Here is a 19,060-nt window from a genome sequence, read left to right as displayed (position 1 = left end):
TTTTTTCTTGGAATTGCAAGTTTATCTCGGAATTCTGACTTTTTTTCCTCACAATTGCAAGTTTATTTCTCAGAATTCTGGCTTTTTCTCACAATTGTGAGTTTATATCTTAGATTTCTGACTTTTTGTTTTCTTGGAATTGCAAGTTCAGAGTTTCTCAGAATTTTGACTTGTTTTCTCACAGTTGCTAGTTGTATCTCAGAATTCTGACTTTAACTCACAATTGCAAGTTCATATCTTGGAATTCTGACTTTTTTCTCATATTTGTGAATTTATATCTTGGATTTCTGACTTTTTTCTTGCAATTGCGAGTTTATATTTTGGAATTCTGACTGTTTTTTTTCACACAAAAAAAAAGAAAAAGAAAAAAGAAGAATTCTGAGACTTGCAGTTACTTGAGTTATAAAGTCCAATTTTGAGGGAGGAAAAAGGACTGATGTGTTCTCTCTCACATGATTTTTTTTTTTTCTATTAAGGTATTTTTTTTCCTACCTATAATCAAGAAAGGAGACAAATAACTGTACCCATGACGCTGTTTTGACTGTGTGTCTTTTAATGATGGTTAATGTTCCATAATGATAAATAAAAATAAAGTAAAAAAAGTACTGTTTTAAATACTAATAAAAACTAATATTGTGGAATATTATTACAATAAAAAATAACTATTTCTATTTTAATATATTATTTATTCCTGTAATGGCAAAGCTGGTTTTTCAGCAGCCATTACTACAGTTTTCAATGTCACATGATCCTTCAGTAATCATTTTAATATGCTGATTTGTGGTCAAGAAATATTTCTTATTGTCAAATTTAAAAACGGTTGTGCTGCTTAATATTTTTGTGGAAATCCTTTTTGATTTTAATTCTTTGATGAATAGAAAGTTCAAAAGGACAGCATTTATTTGAAAGCAAGTTTTTTTGTAATATCATAATGTCATTAGTATTCTTTGCTGGAAAAAAACCCCATAAAAAAAACAAAACAAAACAAAGAAATACTTCCTGACCCCAAACATTTGAACACTGGTTTATATTTATAATATGCATTTTTTGTTACAGCAGCTGCACTATTTTTACTAATAATACACCTCCCACTGTTGCCCTCCATTAAGGTGACTGAAATTTACATTATCGTTTGTCTTGTATTTTGCTTTTGAAGCAGTCTGTGTGGTTAGATGGGTTTATCAAAGCATGCAAATGACATAAATGCTTTTTCAGTTTGTTTCCTTATGTCTTTAAAGAAAGTCGAAAGGGCGGCAAAACTAGGTTTTTTTTGTGTCTAGCCATTTCAGACTTCCAAAAACAGCCTTGTTCCTCCTGACCCTTCCTGCAAATTACTCTCTATTTAATCACTGGTGTGTATTGTTGATCCTGAGACAATCATATTCAGCTGTGTATTTGTATGCAGGCGGCCTTTCCTCTGTCCCCCAGTCTCATTCTGTGTGTCGTTGATATGACCTTCATTTGGGCACAGTAATTAAGATCAATTACCCTCTGCCACTCTGTCGCTCCATGCCACTGGCAAGGTAATAAAATATGCCAGCTGCCCATAATTACCCATCATGTTTTCATAATTTGATATCTCCTCCATCTTTGTGTCATTCCTTCGGGTCAGAAAGTCTTAGGTCAGTAATAAGACAGCTGACCACGGTGAGAGTTGGTGGAAAATACAGCTGTTTACTACTAATGTGTTCCTGTCAGTTCTCGTTTATTGCTTCACTATCATTCTCTTGGACAATTTACAGTCCGTCTAGTTTCTAATGAATATTGCTCCCAAAAATGGCAAGATTCAATCTAATTGGCGTTTTCCATTAGCAACTATCCTAAGCTGTGACATGAAGGGCAGCAGACAGGAAAAAATAAGTCATGTCACAACAGAGGAAATCTGGCACTGGTTATCAGTGTTTATTACAGTATAATGGAATTTGTTGTAGTATAATATATTAGGGCTGAATGAAAGAGATACATGAGCCCATAAATTTAAGTCATATGTCGACTTATGTTGGTTTAAGTCATATATATATTCAGTTTTTAAGATATTAGACAAGTGATGGCCTCTATCAGGTTCATGTCCCACAGCCCTCTGAAAGCACAGAGCGGTAAATATGACAACACATTAAATTAATGTTGTAAATTAACATAAAATGCCTTAAATGAATGACTAATTGTCAACTAGGAACATCTTTAGTTGGAGGCAGCCCTATAATATGTTCCCAAGCTAAATGCATAGCCATTCAATTGTACATTCGTTCTTTTACAATGTCTTTTAAAAGCTTTTTTTTTGCTAATCTTCATACTGTTATTGCTAAGTAATGTTTTTAACATTGATTTTATTATTATTATTATTATTAATGATATTTGCTAGATTTGTTCATTTATTAATTTACATATTTGCCTTTTATATATTATATTATATAATATTATATTATAATATATTATATTATATTTGTCCCTGGACCAAAAACCAGCCGTAACGGTCAATTTTCATCTAAAGCTGAAAAAATAAAATTTCCGTTGATGTATGGCTTGTTAGGATAGGACAATATTTGGCTGAGATAAAACTATTTGAACATCTGGAATCTGAGGGTGCAAAAAATCGCTTTTAAAGTTGCCCAATTTAAGTTCTTAGTAATGCATATTACTAATCAAAAATTAAGTTTTGATATGTTTATGGTAGGAAATTTACAATATCTTAATGAAAAATGATCTTTACTTAACATTATAATGATTTACCCATGCTACTTAAGACTGGTTTTGTGGTCCAGGGTCATATTATATTGTGTTATTATGTTATATTGTGTTATATTGTGTTATGTTATGTTATGTTATGTTATTGCTATATCTACATATTATATTTATATTTTATAAAAAAAAATCAATATGCAGATGCGAAAGGGCGTTTTGAGAATATACAAAATAATATACTATTATATATTACGTTGTTAAATTAAACTATATTAAACAACTTACATATATATGTTGATCAGTGTTATTTTAGTATATTCATATTTTTGTAGTTTTTTTATATTCAGTTTCCTTTTTTTAAAGTTTTTGTAATTTTATGTGCTTTTATTAGTGTTTTTAAATGTCTTTGTTAATTTATTATTTATTTTTTATATATTTTTTTGTATTTTTTATTTCAGCTTTATTTCAAAAAGTTTTAATAGTTTTAGTTATCTATACAAACACTGGTGTGAAATAATAAATAACTGATGTGAAATAGTAAATAATTAAATTTATTTAAATTATTTTTAATTTTTAATTTAATTTAATTTTATTATTTTTTTTTATTTTATTTTATTTGGGGGACGTCGAATGCCTATTTTTCACAAGTTGGTATGATTCTTTAGGGTCTTCGTGAAATGCCTGCAAAATACTTTGGTTAATTCCCCTTACACCGTTTTAACCTAGTCAAAAACAGCTCTGTTCACAGTGACATGTTTTGGTGCATATCTCTTTAAATGAGCTTTGCTCACCCCACCTCCCCTCTGTGTTTTTTTTTTTTTTTTTTTTTTTTTTTTGTGTGTGTGTGTATTTGGTGGCACATTACCATCAAAAACAAAGCTAATGAAGACTCTTTTGTGTACTTTTACATCCAAATACAAAGCACCCGCATTGCTTGCAAGACATTGTTGTTGACGCTCAAGCACAGAGAAAGTGGCGGACAGCGTACAACTGGCTGAGGGTGGAAATATTCTAATATGGACAGTCCGTCAACGGTTGTGGGCGGGGCCTGAGCAGTATGACATCATACTGCTCAGTAAATCAAAACAGCTTGATAATTGAGACTTTTTCGATTTTTTTTTTTAGGGAATAAAAAAAGGAGTGAATAGATTTGTCATCGTGGGGTGGGCATGTCCACACACTGCTAAAACACATTTCCATACAAACATCATGTAAAAGTGAATTTTGCATCTAATGTCCCCTTTAAATTAAATTAAAATGAGCCTGACCCTTTGACCAGAACAAGCTTGAGCGTGGACCAGACTTGATGCTGATGCTCAATATTCTGTCTACGCAAGACTACTCTCCCCATTTCTCCTTGATTATGCAGAAGCCTGCAAGTGCATGGCAAAGAGCTGATTGAGTGCTTCAATTCTTCACTCACTGCCTCCTTCCACGCCTCACAGCTGTGCAGTTATGCTGTGACTTTTCACGCTCATTCTGCATTCATGTTTGTTTTCTGTGTGCGTGTGCGGGAGAGAGAGTGCATGTTCTTTGTGTTGGTGTGTGTGTGGGTGCACTGTCTCTGGGTGACCCTGGTAATGGGTTTCTAATTACTTTGGGTTGTTGCTAAATTGCAGCTGCTCATTTGTATTGGTCAATTTTTACAGGGAAGAGATTGGACAAGGGCATTAGGGGCTTGGAAAGACGGAGTGATGGAGGTGCGGGAGAGAGTGAGAAAAGGCACTGGGCGAGAGAAGCAAGATGAATGAGGCGGATGAACCTTTCTCACCTAACAGGGGAACGGGCCGAGACATTAGTGCATTGTTGTAGTGTGTTTTCTGCAAGGGTATTGATTTACTTTTTAATGGACAGCCAACTAATGGTATAGATCATTACGGGATGTGTGAGATGCCAAAAGTTTTAAGGGTGAAAGTTAGCTGGAGAAAAGACTTGGTAATTAAAGGTCAAATATGAATTTGAGGGTAATGGCGTAGGAGGTAAGAAACTGATTGACTTGAGGTTATTTAAGCCGAATTTGGACTACCCACACGAACCTGTTGCTCTCTCTCCTGGGGGGATTTCTCTCCTTTGTGGATTTAGTCTTATGACCTTTTGCTTGTATGGTGTTGCATCAGATAATGGAGAGCTGTTTACTGTCAACGTGATTTTAGTTGTTTGGATTTGTTGTGGTATTGATGTGTGAGGCTTCTGTCCTTTCTGATTTGGCTCTGAATGGAGAAGATAGAAAACAACCGCTCCTAGGGGGCCCTTGAGAGCCCTCTGTGTGATGACGGAGACTTGATCCGTGCCAGAATCCCTCTCCAGGTGTGTTTGTGTGTGTTTCCTTAGCAGCAGGGTAACCATAGGCTGATCGGCTCAAGCGCTTTGTCAACAGCGATGTGTAATGATGCTGTTTAAACAGGCTGGTTGGACCCGACACCTGCACACACTTATGACCAGAGATAAGATGGTGAGGGACAGTGTTCCCGCTAATCTGCACAGGGGCTCAACTGTGCTCTTCTGATATTATTCCCCCACAGACTAAAAAAAAATTCAACCCAAATATTTGTGGGAAGAGACATGAGATTTCTTTCATTTGAGTGGCCACTTGATTGTCCTTTGTGTCCATAAGTCACTCTATCTGTCTGTCTATTTATCTTGTGTTCTATCTATCTGTCATTCTGGCCTTTTTTCTCTAGCTGTCGCTCTGTCATTCCATCATCCTTAAAAGCTGATGTTTTATCGCTCTGTCATTCTTTCTAGCTGTCGCTCTATTGTTCCATCATCTTTAAAAGCTGTCATTGTATCGCTCTGTTGTTCTTTCTAACTGTTGTTTTATCGCTCTGTTCTTTCTAGCCGTCACTCTATCATTCCATCGTCCTTAAAAGCTGTAATTTTATTGCTCTGTTGTTCTTTCTAGCTGTCGCTCTATTGTTCCGTCGTCCTTAGCATCTAGAAAGAACGACAGAGCGGTAAAATGACAGCTTTTGTTTTATTGCTCTGTCATTCTTTCTAGCTGTCGCTCTATCATTCCATCATCCTTAAAAGCTGATGTTTTATCGCTCTGTCATTCTTTCTAGCTGTCGCTCTATTGTTCCATCATCTTTAAAAGCTGTCATTGTATCGCTCTGTTGTTCTTTCTAACTGTTGTTTTATCGCTCTGTTCTTTCTAGCCGTCACTCTATCATTCCATCGTCCTTAAAAGCTGTGATTTTATTGCTCTGTCATTCTTTCTAGCTGTTGCTCTATTGTTCCGTCGTCCTTAGCATCTAGAAAGAACGACAGAGTGGTAAAACGACAGCTTTTGTTTTATTGCTCTGTCATTCTTTCTAGCTGTCGCTCTATCATTCCATTGTCCTTAAAAGCTGTCATTTTACCGCTCTGTTCTTTCTAGCTGTCAATTTTGTCGCTGTCATTATTTGTACCTGTCGCTCTATCGTTCCATCATCCTTAAAAGCTGCTGTTTTATCGCTCTGTCATTCTTTCTAGGTGTCGCTAAATTGTTCTATCATCTTTAAAAGCTGTCACTTTACCGCTCTGTTGTACTTTCTAGCTGTTGCTCTATCATTCCATCATCCTTAAAAGCTGTCATTTTATCGCTCTGTTGTTCTTTCTAGCTGTCGTTTTATCGCTCCGTCATTCTTTCTAGATGCTGTTTTATTGCTCTGTTATTTCTATCTGTTGCTCTATCATTCCATTGTCCTTAAAAGCTGTCATTTTATTGCTCTGTCGTTCTTTCTAGCTGTCGCTCTATCATTCCATCGTCCTTAAAAGCTGTAATTTTATTGCCCTGTCATTCTTTCTAGCTGTCAGTTTTGTCGCTGTTATTATTTGTACCTGTCGCTCTATCATTCCATCGTCCTTAAAAGCTGTCATTTTATCGCTCTGTCGTTCTTTCTAGCTGACGCTCTATCATTCCATCGTCCTTAAAAGCTGTTGTTTTATCGCTCTGTCGTTCTTTCTAGCTGTCGCTCTATCATTCCATCGTCCTTAAAAGCTGTCATTTTATCACTCTGTCATTCTTTCTAGCTGTTGCTCTATCATTCCATCCTTAAAAGCTGTCATTTTATTGCTCTGTCGTTCTTTCTAGCTGTTGCTCTATCATTCCATCATCATTACAAGCTGTCATTTTATCGCTCTGTTGTTCTTTCTAGCTGTCGTTTTATCACTCCGTCGTTCTTTCTAGATGCCGTTTTATTGCTCTGTTCTTTCTGTCTGTTGCTCTGTCATTCCATTGTCCTTAAAAGCTGATGTTTTATCGCTCTGTCACTAGCTGTCACTCTATTGTTCCATCATCTTTAAAAGCTGTCATTGTATCGCTCTGTTGTTCTTTCTAACTGTTTTTTTATCGCTCTGGCGTTCTTTCTAGATTCTGTTTTATCGCTCTGTTGTTCTTTCTAGCTGTCGCTCTATCATTCCATCATCCTTAAAAGCTGTAATTTTATTGCTCTGTCGTTCTTTCTATCTGTCGCTCTATCATTCCATCGTCCTTAAAAGCTGTTATTTACCACTCTGTTGTTCTTTCTAGCTGTCTCTCTATCATTTAATCATCCTTAAAAGCTGTCATTTTATCGCTCTGTTCTTTCTAGCTGTCAATTTTGTTGCTGTCATTATTTGTACCTGTCGCTTTATCGTTCCATCATCTTTAAAAGCTGTCATTGTATCGCTCTGTTGTTCTTTCTAACTGTTGTTTTATCGCTCTGTTGTTCTTTCTAGCTGTCGCTCTATCATTCCATCATCTTTGAAAGCTGTCATATTATCGCTCTGTTGTTCTTTCTAGCTATCGTTTTATCGCTCTGTCGTTCTTTCTAGATGCTGTTTTATTGCTCTGTTCTTTCTAGCTGTCGCTCTATCATTCCATCATCCTTAAAAGCTGTAATTTTATCGCCCTGTCGTTCTTTCTAGCTGTCAGTTTTGTCGCTGTCATTATTTGTACCTGTCACTCTATCATTCCATCATCCTTAAAAGCTGATGTTTTAGTGCTCTTTCATTCTTTCTGTCGCTCTATTGTTCCATCATCTTTAAAAGCTGTCATTTGATCGCTCTGTTCTTTCTAGCTGTTGTTTTATCACTCTGTCGTTCTTTCTAGATGCTGTTTTATTGCTCTGTCATTCTTTCTAGCTGTCACTCTATCATTCCATCATCCTTAAAAGCTGTCATTTTATTGCTCTGTCATTGTTTCTAGCTGTCATTTTATCACTGTCATTCCGTCCAGCTGCCGTTTTATCACTCTGTCGTTTTTTCTAGCTGTCGCTCTATCATTCTGTTGTCCTTAAAAGCTGTTATTTTATCGCTCTGTTGTTTACTAGCTGTTGTTTTATCGCTCTGATGTTCTTTGTAGCGGCTGTTTTATCGCTCTCTCATTCTTTCTAGCTGTCACTCTGTCATTCCATCGCCCTTCCTTTCTAGATGCTATTTTATCGCTCTGTCATTCTTTCTAGCTGTCGCTCTATCTTTCCATTGCCCTTAAAAGCTGTTGTTTCACTTTGTTGTTCTCTTTAGCTGTTGCTGTGTCGTTCCATCATCCTTAAAAGCTGTCATTTTATCACTGTCCTTTCTAGCTATTGTTTAATCTCTGTCGTTCTCTCTAGCTGATGACTGTGCATGTATAGTTAATATTGTTTTAATTTTGAATACTTATGATGTTAATTAATATAGTTATTTCATTTAAAATTATGTACATATTAAATGTGTAACAGTTTATAAGAATTAATAAACATCTGTAAATACCAAGTTTATGATATTAAAATGAACATTCTTCTTTTATTAATATAATAAATATATTTATAATGTTTTCAACTATATTATTGTTGTAGTATAGTTTTCGTTAATACTCTTATTCGTAGTTTATATGTAGTAAACGCATAGCCATTTATAATTATTAATTAACTTCTATATATAACTTTTTTCTTTCTTTCTTTCTTTGCATTTAAAAAAAATGTATTCTATTATGTGTACCATTTTCTACTCCTGAACCATTATACAGAGTTTGTGAGAAAACTAAATATGTCAGTCATTCATTCATTATATTATGTTAAAGGGATAGTTTGCCAAAAAATGCTCTGTGAGGACCGTGAAGCGCTGATTATTGTAGCCGATCACAGTCATATCTGTTGAGCGTGTGAACACTATGGCCAATCAGCAATGTTTAAGAATCGGCTCAACAGCCCTCAGATGTGAGTGGGAAGTAGACGTTTATAAAATGTCAGTACCGGTTTGTATCGAAGTCTGTACTTTTGACAACACTAGTTCCAACGGATGATGTAGGATGAAGCATTGCATAATGCCCTCCTCCCCCCCCAAGCTTAGAAATGGGTCAGCTAAAATGAAAGGAGATACTAATGAGGGAATATTGTCACACATCAGACTTGGACTTTCTCTTGGCTTGGATTCTCAAGTGTCACCATATGTTGATTTCTTAAAATTCTGGTAGGATCCTATTCAGCAGCGCTAGCAGATATTAAACATTGTGGGAGAACACATACACACAACAACACGGTGTCACTCAGGGGTTCAGTCTGTGTTGTATGACTGACTGGGATTGCTCCACTCCCACATCATTTCTGCATATGCTGCTGCTTGGCTTTGGCAATTAAAATGGAATAGAGAATCAGACTGAATATATTAACATGGCTCCCCACTTCATCACTGAGCAGCTCCCATCACCATTCTCATGCTGCTCGCTGCGGTCGCCTCTGTTCTGCTGTCCTCCTTTTTCTCTCTGCTCTCTTGTTTTGTCTGTCTAATGCTCCCAGTCTTCTTTGTTTGTGTCTCTGTTCAACACTCGCTCACTCTTTCTCATCTGTCTGACTGTAGGCTGCTTAAATGCTGTGCTGTCTGGAGATTTGAAGGGTACATGATGGCAGTTAGAGAGTAGCAAATGTGTGATAGTGGTTTTTTGTGGACGTAAATGTGAATTTTTTCCTTTCCAGAAGGTATTGACCAGCACTGTGACTCATTCATGTACTACATGTTCCTGAATCAACATGCTTTGTTGATCCCCAAACAACAGACCTAACAAATACTCATAGCTGAGTAATATAACGGGGAAAAGGAAGAAAAAAGAAAAAATACCTGAAATAATTCAATCTAAAAGTTTGTAGAGACACAGCTGGCAGCTTTATTTAAAATGTGTTGCACCAGGAAACCTTTGAGGACATTGAATAAAAATCCCAATTTTATACAATGTTTGATTCAAGCAACCCTCAATTACTGGCAGAGAATTGCAAGGTGATCTAATGAAAGGAAGGAAAAACATTTCAATGCAAACCATAGGAAGAATGCTAAACAAGAATGGCCTTCATATCAGCACACAGCTGAATGCCGCTCTTGACCAAGAAAAACAACAAAAACATAAAAGGCTCACTTGAATATGCTAAAATTAATTTGAATAGAACTGTGGAGTTCTGGAAGATTGTTTTAGGGAACATTTTGAAGCAGAAGAACACCATCCCCTTGGTCAAACATGGAGGTGGACCTGTCTTATGGAAGTAAAAATCTTGGCAGTATGAAGGACATTGTGGATTCTTTGAAGTATCAGGCCATTTTGGCAATGGCTGTGATACCTTTGTTGCAGAGACTAAAGCTTGATGATTTTCCTGCAGGACAGCCGTCCCAAAGTAAACATCCAAATCTACTGCAACTTTGTTCAGGGATTTGTGGCCTGTTCAGACTTCAGGTTCAAATCTCATTGAAAATATTTGGTGGAATTGGAAGAAGCAGCGACAACATGAAAATCAAAGATTATCTCAAAGATGAGTTCAGTGATCTGGAAGCTTTTTCATGTGAAGAATAGGCCAAGATTACAGTAGAGAAGTCTTAGAAACTTGTTTTTGAGGTTATAAAGAATAAACGATTCTTTACAAAATGTAACTTTTGAAGGTTAAATGTACATGAATGTTTAGAATTGATGTAGGGTTTTTTAAAATCCTTTTTTCATCAACTTTGCAACTTTGACATTATTCAAATGTGTATTAAAAGACTTTCTGTATTATTGTACTGATGCCATTCATGGCAGCAGAATGTCTCACAGGTCAAGGGGGTTGAATAATTTTGATTGCAACTTTGTATATAAAATAAAACACAAAAAAATAACTGAATCTATCGCAGTTGGATTGACAATGACTATTTATATATATTACTTACATTACTGAAATAAAAAGCTTTTGTAACATTATTTAACACACTATACCATTGAAAATCATTAATAATTAATAATTTTTTTTGGGAAAGAAATTATAGAAATAATACTTTATTTAGCAAGGATGCTTTGATCAAAAGTGATGTTGAAGACATTTATAATGTTACAAAATATTTATATTTCTTCTGAGCTTTCTATTCATCAAAGAAACCTGAAGAAAATCTGCTTGGCTGTTTTTAACATAATAGTAATAATAAATGTTTTTTCAGCAGCAAATCAGAATTATATGACTGGAGTAATGATGCTAAAAATTCAGCTTTGAAAAAAAAAAAAAAAAAAAAAAAAGAACCTTACTGTTCAAAAACTTTTGACTGGTAGTGTATACATGCACGTTAAAAGGATAGTTTGCCCAAAAATGAAAAATCTGTCATTAATTACTTACTGACATGGCGTTCCAAATATGTAAGACCTTCGTTCATCTTCAGAAGACAAATTAGGATATTTTTGACTACTGTCAGATGCAATGCTGTCTATGCAGGGTCGGAAAGCTTTTGGATTTCATCAAAAATACCTTAATTTGTGTTCTGAAGATGAACGAAGGTATTGTGTGTTTGGAACGACATGAGGGTGAGAAATTAATGACACAATTTGACACAACTATCCCTTTATGCTTATTTCTAAATATTGAATTTACATACATTAACACAAACTCTTGCTTAAAAAACAGATTAGCACACAGTTGAAGATCGAAGATGCTGATGACACACTTTTAAGAAACGGTTCATTTATCAGCCACAGTCTATTGTATTATCCCACATAATGCATCGTTGCCTGGGATTTTAATGCATGCCAGGAAAAAAAAAAGTCACAGACAGATGAGTCATAGCTTAAAATGCCACTATTAGTGAATTCTCATCTCATTCCGCTGCTTTTAAAACAGGTTCGTTATGAAACAAATATGAAATAGTCTTCAGGATATTGTATATTTTGGGGAGTTTGGTAGGCGACGCATGTGTGCTAAATCAAAGCCTGTTCGTATAATAGCGCAGTAATCCTTTTTAAGTTATTGTTTCGCATTACGGAAGTCATTGTAGCTTTCCGGGCCTGGAGTAAGTATTGCTATGGGAACAGTATAGATGCGTATAGTCAGGAGAAGCTGGAGCGAGAGAGGTAAGGGAGCGTGGAAGTGAACATTGTGCCCTTGAGACTGGGTCAGCGGGCACTTATAGCCGTGATTTTATGAGTACATTGAATCCCAGAATCTGTTTCACTGCTGCAGATTATTCTTCCTGTCCGGATCTGAAAAGCCAAACTGCTAAATAGATTATACATTGATCATACACTCTTGTGTCTTGCGACAACATTGTGAATAAACAACTTTTATGAGCTGGTTTTTTTTACAAACGTAAGATTGCAAACTCCCTAGTTATCAGCTTAAATGGTGTATTCTTATTTTTTATGTAATACTGCAATATTGCCGGAATGTTTTTTTTATTATAAATGACTTATACTTGCACATCAAAATCGTTATTGTCCCCTTCACCTTGCTACAAAATTTGCACGTCTGATGACATGCGCACTAGTTCAAACATGGGACAATAATGCTTAATTTTGTCCCAATGGACAAAAATGTCACAAAAGTGAAAGAAAATAATTTGCAGTTTCTTTTCCTTGTTCAGTTTAACTGTGGTTCTCCTGTATCATTTTCTGAATCCACTTGAGTGTTACGGTTAACGTCTGATTTGTGTCTGATGAACTCTGCGTTTCTTATTGACAGAACAAAGAGATTCATTTTACAAAAACTTTTTTAGAAGCTTTCAAAGCTGTATACTTTTGTCAAAAACATCCGATAAATCCCATTCTGTATTCTCACTTCATTTCTAATTTAAATGCTAGATTTTTCAGTTTATGTTAAATATTTGATATGACAGTTCTATTATTTATACATCAGATTGTGTTGACATACTGCGTGACGGGCAAATAAGGAAAAACACATTTTGTGTGTGAATGGAGGTTGCATGAAAACAAGCAAATACCTTTGAATCCAAAAATAAATACACTGAAGTGCATATTAACTTTTGTTTTTGCACATTTAATATTTGGGTTTCTAATAATTACCTAATGTTAATGCTAATATAGCGTTACTAAGAACAGCTTTTGAATGCAGAATTAACGTCGTAACTGTTTTAGCTCATCCACAGTGACTTTCCCTGTCAGTTCAGTCATTTCCAGGACAGTTTTTATGGGTTAAGTATCTTGATCAAGGTCCATAAAAAAGCAGAATTGTTTCGCTTTGGATTCAACTTGCAAACTGTCTGCCACTCCGATCCCAAATGTATCATCTGATAGATGTAATTTTAACAATTCCAGATCTGCCAGAGTATTTACACTAGAAAATAATAGGGCTAATCCATTAAGCTGATTTTGATGTTTCATTTGGTAATTATTTCAGCTTGCAGCTCTTATGACCAGTGTTCATGTGAGAGATGTTATCATTAGACGCCAGTGTCGTAAAGATATATGCGTGCAATATTCAGAGCCTGTTTGTACCATTGTTAAAAAATTAATGAGGCCTAGCCAGATAATGTTGTGAGCCGTGCAAACATATTGCCTTTGCCATCGCCATGTGTGTATGTGCATATTTTGCATTGCCGCAGTGTTATCAAAAGCATGCTGTGCGATTACATATATATCAGCCTTTGAGAAATCCTAAATTTTCTAAATGCCTCCATGCTGGAGATAAAACAGGCAGACACTTTGTAGCATCAATTATTGATGCACAGCATGAAAGCAAATACTATCTTTCTCTTCTATTATTGGTAAAAATATTTTGTGACCGACTGGTGCTTTCACTTTTTGTCTCGCACACATGCTAACACTATAATTTGATTATTCATTAGTTACAGCTGTATGCTAAAGTTTAGGAACCTCTTGCAATAATTTTAACAAAATAAGAGGGATCATACAAAATGCATGTTATTTTTCATTTAGTTCTGTCCTGAGTAAGGTATTTTACATAAAAGATGTTTACATATAGTGCACAAGAACAAAAAATAGCTGGAATTATTAAAATAGCCCCCTTCAAAAGTTTAAGAACCCTTGGTTATTAATATAGTGTGGTTACCTGGAAAATCTATGACTTTTTTTGTCTTGTGATAGTTGTTCATAAGTCCCTTGTTTGTTTTGAACAATTAAACTGAGTGCTGTTCTTCAGAAAAATCCTCCAGGTCCTGCAGATTCTTCAGTTTTCCAGCGTTGTCTTTGTAATTGAACTCTTTCCAGCAGTGACTATGATTTTGAGATCCATCTTTTTACACTGAGGACAGCTGAGGGACTAACAACTATAAAAAAAAAAAAAAAAAAAAAAAAAAAAAAAAGGTTCAAACATTTACTGATGCTTCAGAAGGAAACACGATGCATTAAGAGCCGGGGGTGAAAACTTTTGAAACGGATGAAGATGTCGAAATTTTTCTTATTTTGTTGAAATATAATTTTTTTCCCATTTACTACTGCCCTTCGGAAGCAACAGAAGATACTTGCATGTTTCCCAGAAGACAAATTAAGTACAATTTGCCTTGATCTTCAGATTCAAAAAGTTTTCACCCACTGGGTAAAATGCCTTAATGCATCATGTTTCCTTCTGGAGCATCAGAGAATGTTTGAAGCTCTTTTAATAGTTGTGTTTGAGTCCCTCAACTGTCTAAAGTGTGAAAAGATGGATCTCAAAATCATACATTCATTGCTGGAAATGATCGTAGATCATCCAAAAAAACACACAATATTAAGAACCAAGGGTTCTCAAACTTTTTAATCTCTGATTAAAATATCTAAAAAATATAAAATAACATGCATTTTGTATGATCTCTCTTATTTTGTTAAAATTATTCACATTTCCAGATTCTGCAAGGGGTTCCCAAACTTTCGCATGCAACTGTATAAAGAGAGTGAATTGAGAAGTTTTAGCTTTTTGAATGCCTTTTATTCCTTCTGATATATGGTGAAACGTGGAATAAATACCTTGTAGCATTTCGTTTAGATGCCAACATTGATTCCCAACAAAAGCCTCTGAGTTCCCTTCGCTAGTATATGCATCTTTTTGCCATTAGAGTCAGCCCGGTTCACTCCTCTTTGCGCCTGTAAGAAAAAAATTGACCTGATATATGAGGATGAAGAATTGTGGGACATGAGGAATGAGTTCGGTGAAACTAGGGTGAGTAAATATATCAGTGTGATTTATATGGCTCTTAATAAATCCAACTTTACACTGGGGGAAAGCACTTATACAATAAGATGGCAGATTCAGCCAAATGTAGCCAATCAGCCCTGGAAAAGCCTGGTTCATTCAATTGAGCTGAGGGAGTGATTTAATTGTGCAGCTATTGAGGCTGGAGTGGATGAGGTGCTAGCTGTTAGCCATGAATCTAGCAGGCATTTCCTGTTTGTATGTCGCTGAGCGACTCGCCCGTTTCCTTCTACAATCCCCTCATCCCACTCCTTGTCAGCATTATGAAGCGAATTGCTAGTTGTCAAGCCTGTCTAATAGAAGTTATTGGAGCAAACAGGCATCTTGCGCTTTCTCGCCTCACTGGTGTGAATGCTGCCTCGACGTGTCGCACCTGCTGGAATGTCAAGCAGCTGAAAATAGTTTGAGTGAATCTGTTGTGATTCCAGATCGCTGAACGGGTCTGGTCTGATCACGTGCACTCGTCTGGAGTGATAAAGTGTCGGTGTTGGATTTGATCTTTGTGGCTGTGGGGCCAGTGGCAGGATGTTTTTTGTTGTTTACCAAATGCTGTGTAACCACTGTCTCTGTTTCTCTCTCTCTTTCTTTCATCCAGTGTGGATCTGGTACACGCTCAGCTGAGAGTGTGTGAAGGTCGCAGCCTGCCCGAGCTGGGCTTGAAACAGGACAAGATACGGATCAATGGCTATGCCATCCAGTGCCGTGTGACCACGGAGGACCCGGCACGTGGCTTCCAGCCTGACACAGGAAGACTGGAGGTAGGTTAACATCCTACATTCAACAGCTGAGTGATAGCACATCTCCCTTCAGCAATGTTTCCAGAGAAAAAAAAAAGTGTGGGTTTTTTTTTATTTGTTTTTTTTTTTTTTTTTTTTTTCTTTCCAACTATTATTTGAAGAAAACTGCAGTGGACTGCAATCTGCAGTCAGCAGTCTGTGGAATTATGCATCTAGGCATATATATTTTCAGAGTTTATTTTGCAGATTTTACTATATATGAAATAATTAAATTTAGTATAAATAGGGTTTAGACCGTCATCACAAACTCTTCCAACAACAAAAATATGATGAATTGTTGATATAGAGCCTGGGATGGAGTAGGGGTTTTTAAACTTATGTGACTGTCCCCTTGTGAGAGACTACTTAAAGGGAAAGTTTACCAAAAAATGAAAATTCTGTCATTAATTATCATTAATTTTGATAAAATCTGAGAGCTCTCTGACCCTCCACTGGCAGCAAAGGTCCTACCATGGTCAGGGCACATAAATGCAGTAAGGACATTTAATATAGTCCATGTGGCATCAGTGGTTCAACCGTAATTTTACGAAGCTACGATAATACTTTTGTGTGTGTGTGTGTGTGTGTGTGTGTGTGTGTTTTTAATACTTTTTTTGTGATTTTTGTGTTTTGAGAGCTCTCAGATTTCATCAAAAATATCTTAATTTGTGTTCAGAAGATGAACGGAGGTCTTATGGGTTTGGAATGACATGAGGATGAGTAATCAGTGAGCGCAGAATTTAATTTTGATGAGCTATCCCTTTACTTTATATTTATTACAGCATATCTGATATTAACACCGACATTATGGTTATTTATTTTAGGATTTATTTTTCTTACTGCTAAACCTACTACTATAAATAGAATAAAGTAATTGTAATTAACCTTGTGATTTCTAACCAAATTTCTGAGAATTCTTACATTTAGAAACCATTTCCTATTGAATAATTGAATCAAATTTGGTGAACATCATGGTGACATCATTAAATGAAACTTATTTCATGAGTATCTTAAGTGCACACATGAATATCATAGATTTTAGTCAACTATATCTATAGTAGATTTAGTTGGTTTAATTGGTTTAATTAAAGTGTAATGCATTTAATAAGCATTTGCTCATATAGGTTTGCTATTAAGGTTTTATCATGATAGACAGATTTAGCGTTGAGACACGTAACATGCCTTTATATTAAATTTAATTGAAACCACTTTTCATAAAGAAACAAGGACATGGTCTTCTTTCCAATGAAATGGCAATGATTATATAGGCTAGTTATGCATTCTTTATAACAACTTGTTTACCACATTCTTCATTCTTTCAAGCAGACAAATTAATTTATATAAATAAATTTAGATTTATCTTTATCAGGGCTACTGAATTGATTCACTCAAGAGCAGTGAGTGATTTTCTGTCTTTGTTTGGGAGCTTGGTTAACATAAGTGCCACAGTAGCAACTAAATTAGGCTGCTGTTCCTTTAAAACTGAATGCACAGATGCAATGTACTGATGTCAATGTGTCTGATATTCTCCCAACTGTTTATGTTCATTTAAGACGTAACCAAGTGTGCTTATGTGAATACTATAATTTTGTGTGTATTTCTCCATTCATTTTGACACGAAAGAGTATTTGTGTGCTTTGTAAGAGGCACTGCTTTGGTGTCTGCGCTCAGACAACCGGACCAAATTGTCAATATCTGCTCTTTTCTTACTCCCAGATATTGAACTTTTTTTTAATGTTTTATGAGACATGCTGCAAATATATACTAGCTTATGTCACGCTGGATAGATCAGTAGACTATGATACAGTTCAAATATATGCATCTAACCTCCTAACCATGCAGCAGATTTATTCTGAATAATATCTTCCCGAATTGTCCCTTCCTAACATTTTCGTCTCATTTTTATTTTTTGATGAAAATTACAATAACGAGTCAAAACGAGTCTTTGTTTCGTTATCTTCTCGTTTTTGTCGGTGAAAAAATGTCATTGACGAAAATTATGACAAATTATTTTTCAACAAAATTAATGACTGATACACGTCCGATATTCTCCCAACTGTTTATGTTCACTTAAGACGTAACCGAGTGTGTTTACGTAAATGCTTGAAAATGGACAATTTGACATAATTTTGTGTGCATTTCTCCATTCATGAGATGCGAAAGAGTACTTGTGCACTGTGTGAGAGGCGCTGCTTCGGTGTCCATGCTCAGAAAACCACACCGAATTGAGTTTTCTTTAGCGTTGTCAAATTTATCCATATGTCTGCTCTTTTCTTACTCCTAGATATTGACATTTTTTAATGTTTTATGAGACGTGTAGAAAATGTATGCCAACTTATGTCCTGCTGGATAGATCAATAGGCTATGCTAAAGTTAAAATGTAGGCATCTAACATGCCTCCTAACCATGCAGAAGTTTCATTCTGAATTAATCTGTTTTTTAAACAGCTTTTTACAAACAAAAAGGTACAACGATGTTGGACGATTCCGAAGGTGTAGGAGAAAATAAGATGGAGTTTTTCGCCATACTCTACCTTTTTGAGCCGGAGTATACAGATGATGAACTTAGACGTGATTCGTAGTAGTGATGGGAAGTTCGGATCATTTTACCGGACCTTCCGATTTTGGACTTTTGAGTCTCGTTCAACAAAATGAACAAATCTTTTTTCGAGTCATTTAGTTTATTTCGTTCGTTTTAGCAAAATATAATTAAAATGTTACGTGTTACTTCCCTAACACATCTACTGCTTACACAAACGTTGATCACACTACAAACAAAACAAAACTATAATGCTATAAGAAACAGAAAAGATTAATTAATTGTTTACCTGGGTCTTTAGTCTATGATTAGCTCACCTCACCTCTTATCTGACAAGTTTTCGGGTTTGAGTCATTCGTTCATCACGTGACAGCCCCATAAGCTCAACCAATTCAGTGTGAGCCGGAAAGAGAATTGATTAGTTCATTTCTCGAGTCTATTGTTTTGAGTCGTTCATTCATCACATGACAGGTGAACTAATTCCAGTACAGAACCTAATAGAATGTTGCGCATGGGCAAAGAAATCACTCCCCCGAGATGACTCTTTCTTCCTGAGTCACATAAAAGATTCGTTAAAAATGAACGAATCATTCAAGAACAACCCATCACTAATTCATAGCATCATGGACGCACATCCCAGAGCCTGTGCTACACAAGCTTTTGTGCTTAAAAAGTATACAAATTTTTATTTTTCGGAAA

At 35.7% G+C, this 19,060-nt stretch overlaps 1 protein-coding gene across 1 annotated transcript in view; it reads left to right on the top strand.

The window, feature by feature from the left end:
- The window catches only part of pcxa (pyruvate carboxylase a), a 180,000-nt gene that overhangs the window by 42,103 nt on the left and 118,837 nt on the right, over positions 1-19,060 (top strand). Inside the window, exon 9 of the mRNA XM_051094056.1 lies at positions 15,643-15,805. Coding sequence (XP_050950013.1) covers positions 15,643-15,805 — 163 coding nt within the window. The remainder of the gene's footprint in view (positions 1-15,642; positions 15,806-19,060) is intronic.

Source organism: Labeo rohita, chromosome 21, assembly GCF_022985175.1.
Source record: "Labeo rohita strain BAU-BD-2019 chromosome 21, IGBB_LRoh.1.0, whole genome shotgun sequence".
In the NCBI taxonomy this organism is placed as follows: domain Eukaryota; kingdom Metazoa; phylum Chordata; class Actinopteri; order Cypriniformes; family Cyprinidae; genus Labeo; species Labeo rohita.
Note: the sequence above shows the minus strand (reverse complement) of the source record. Positions and strands in the feature narration are given on the sequence as shown.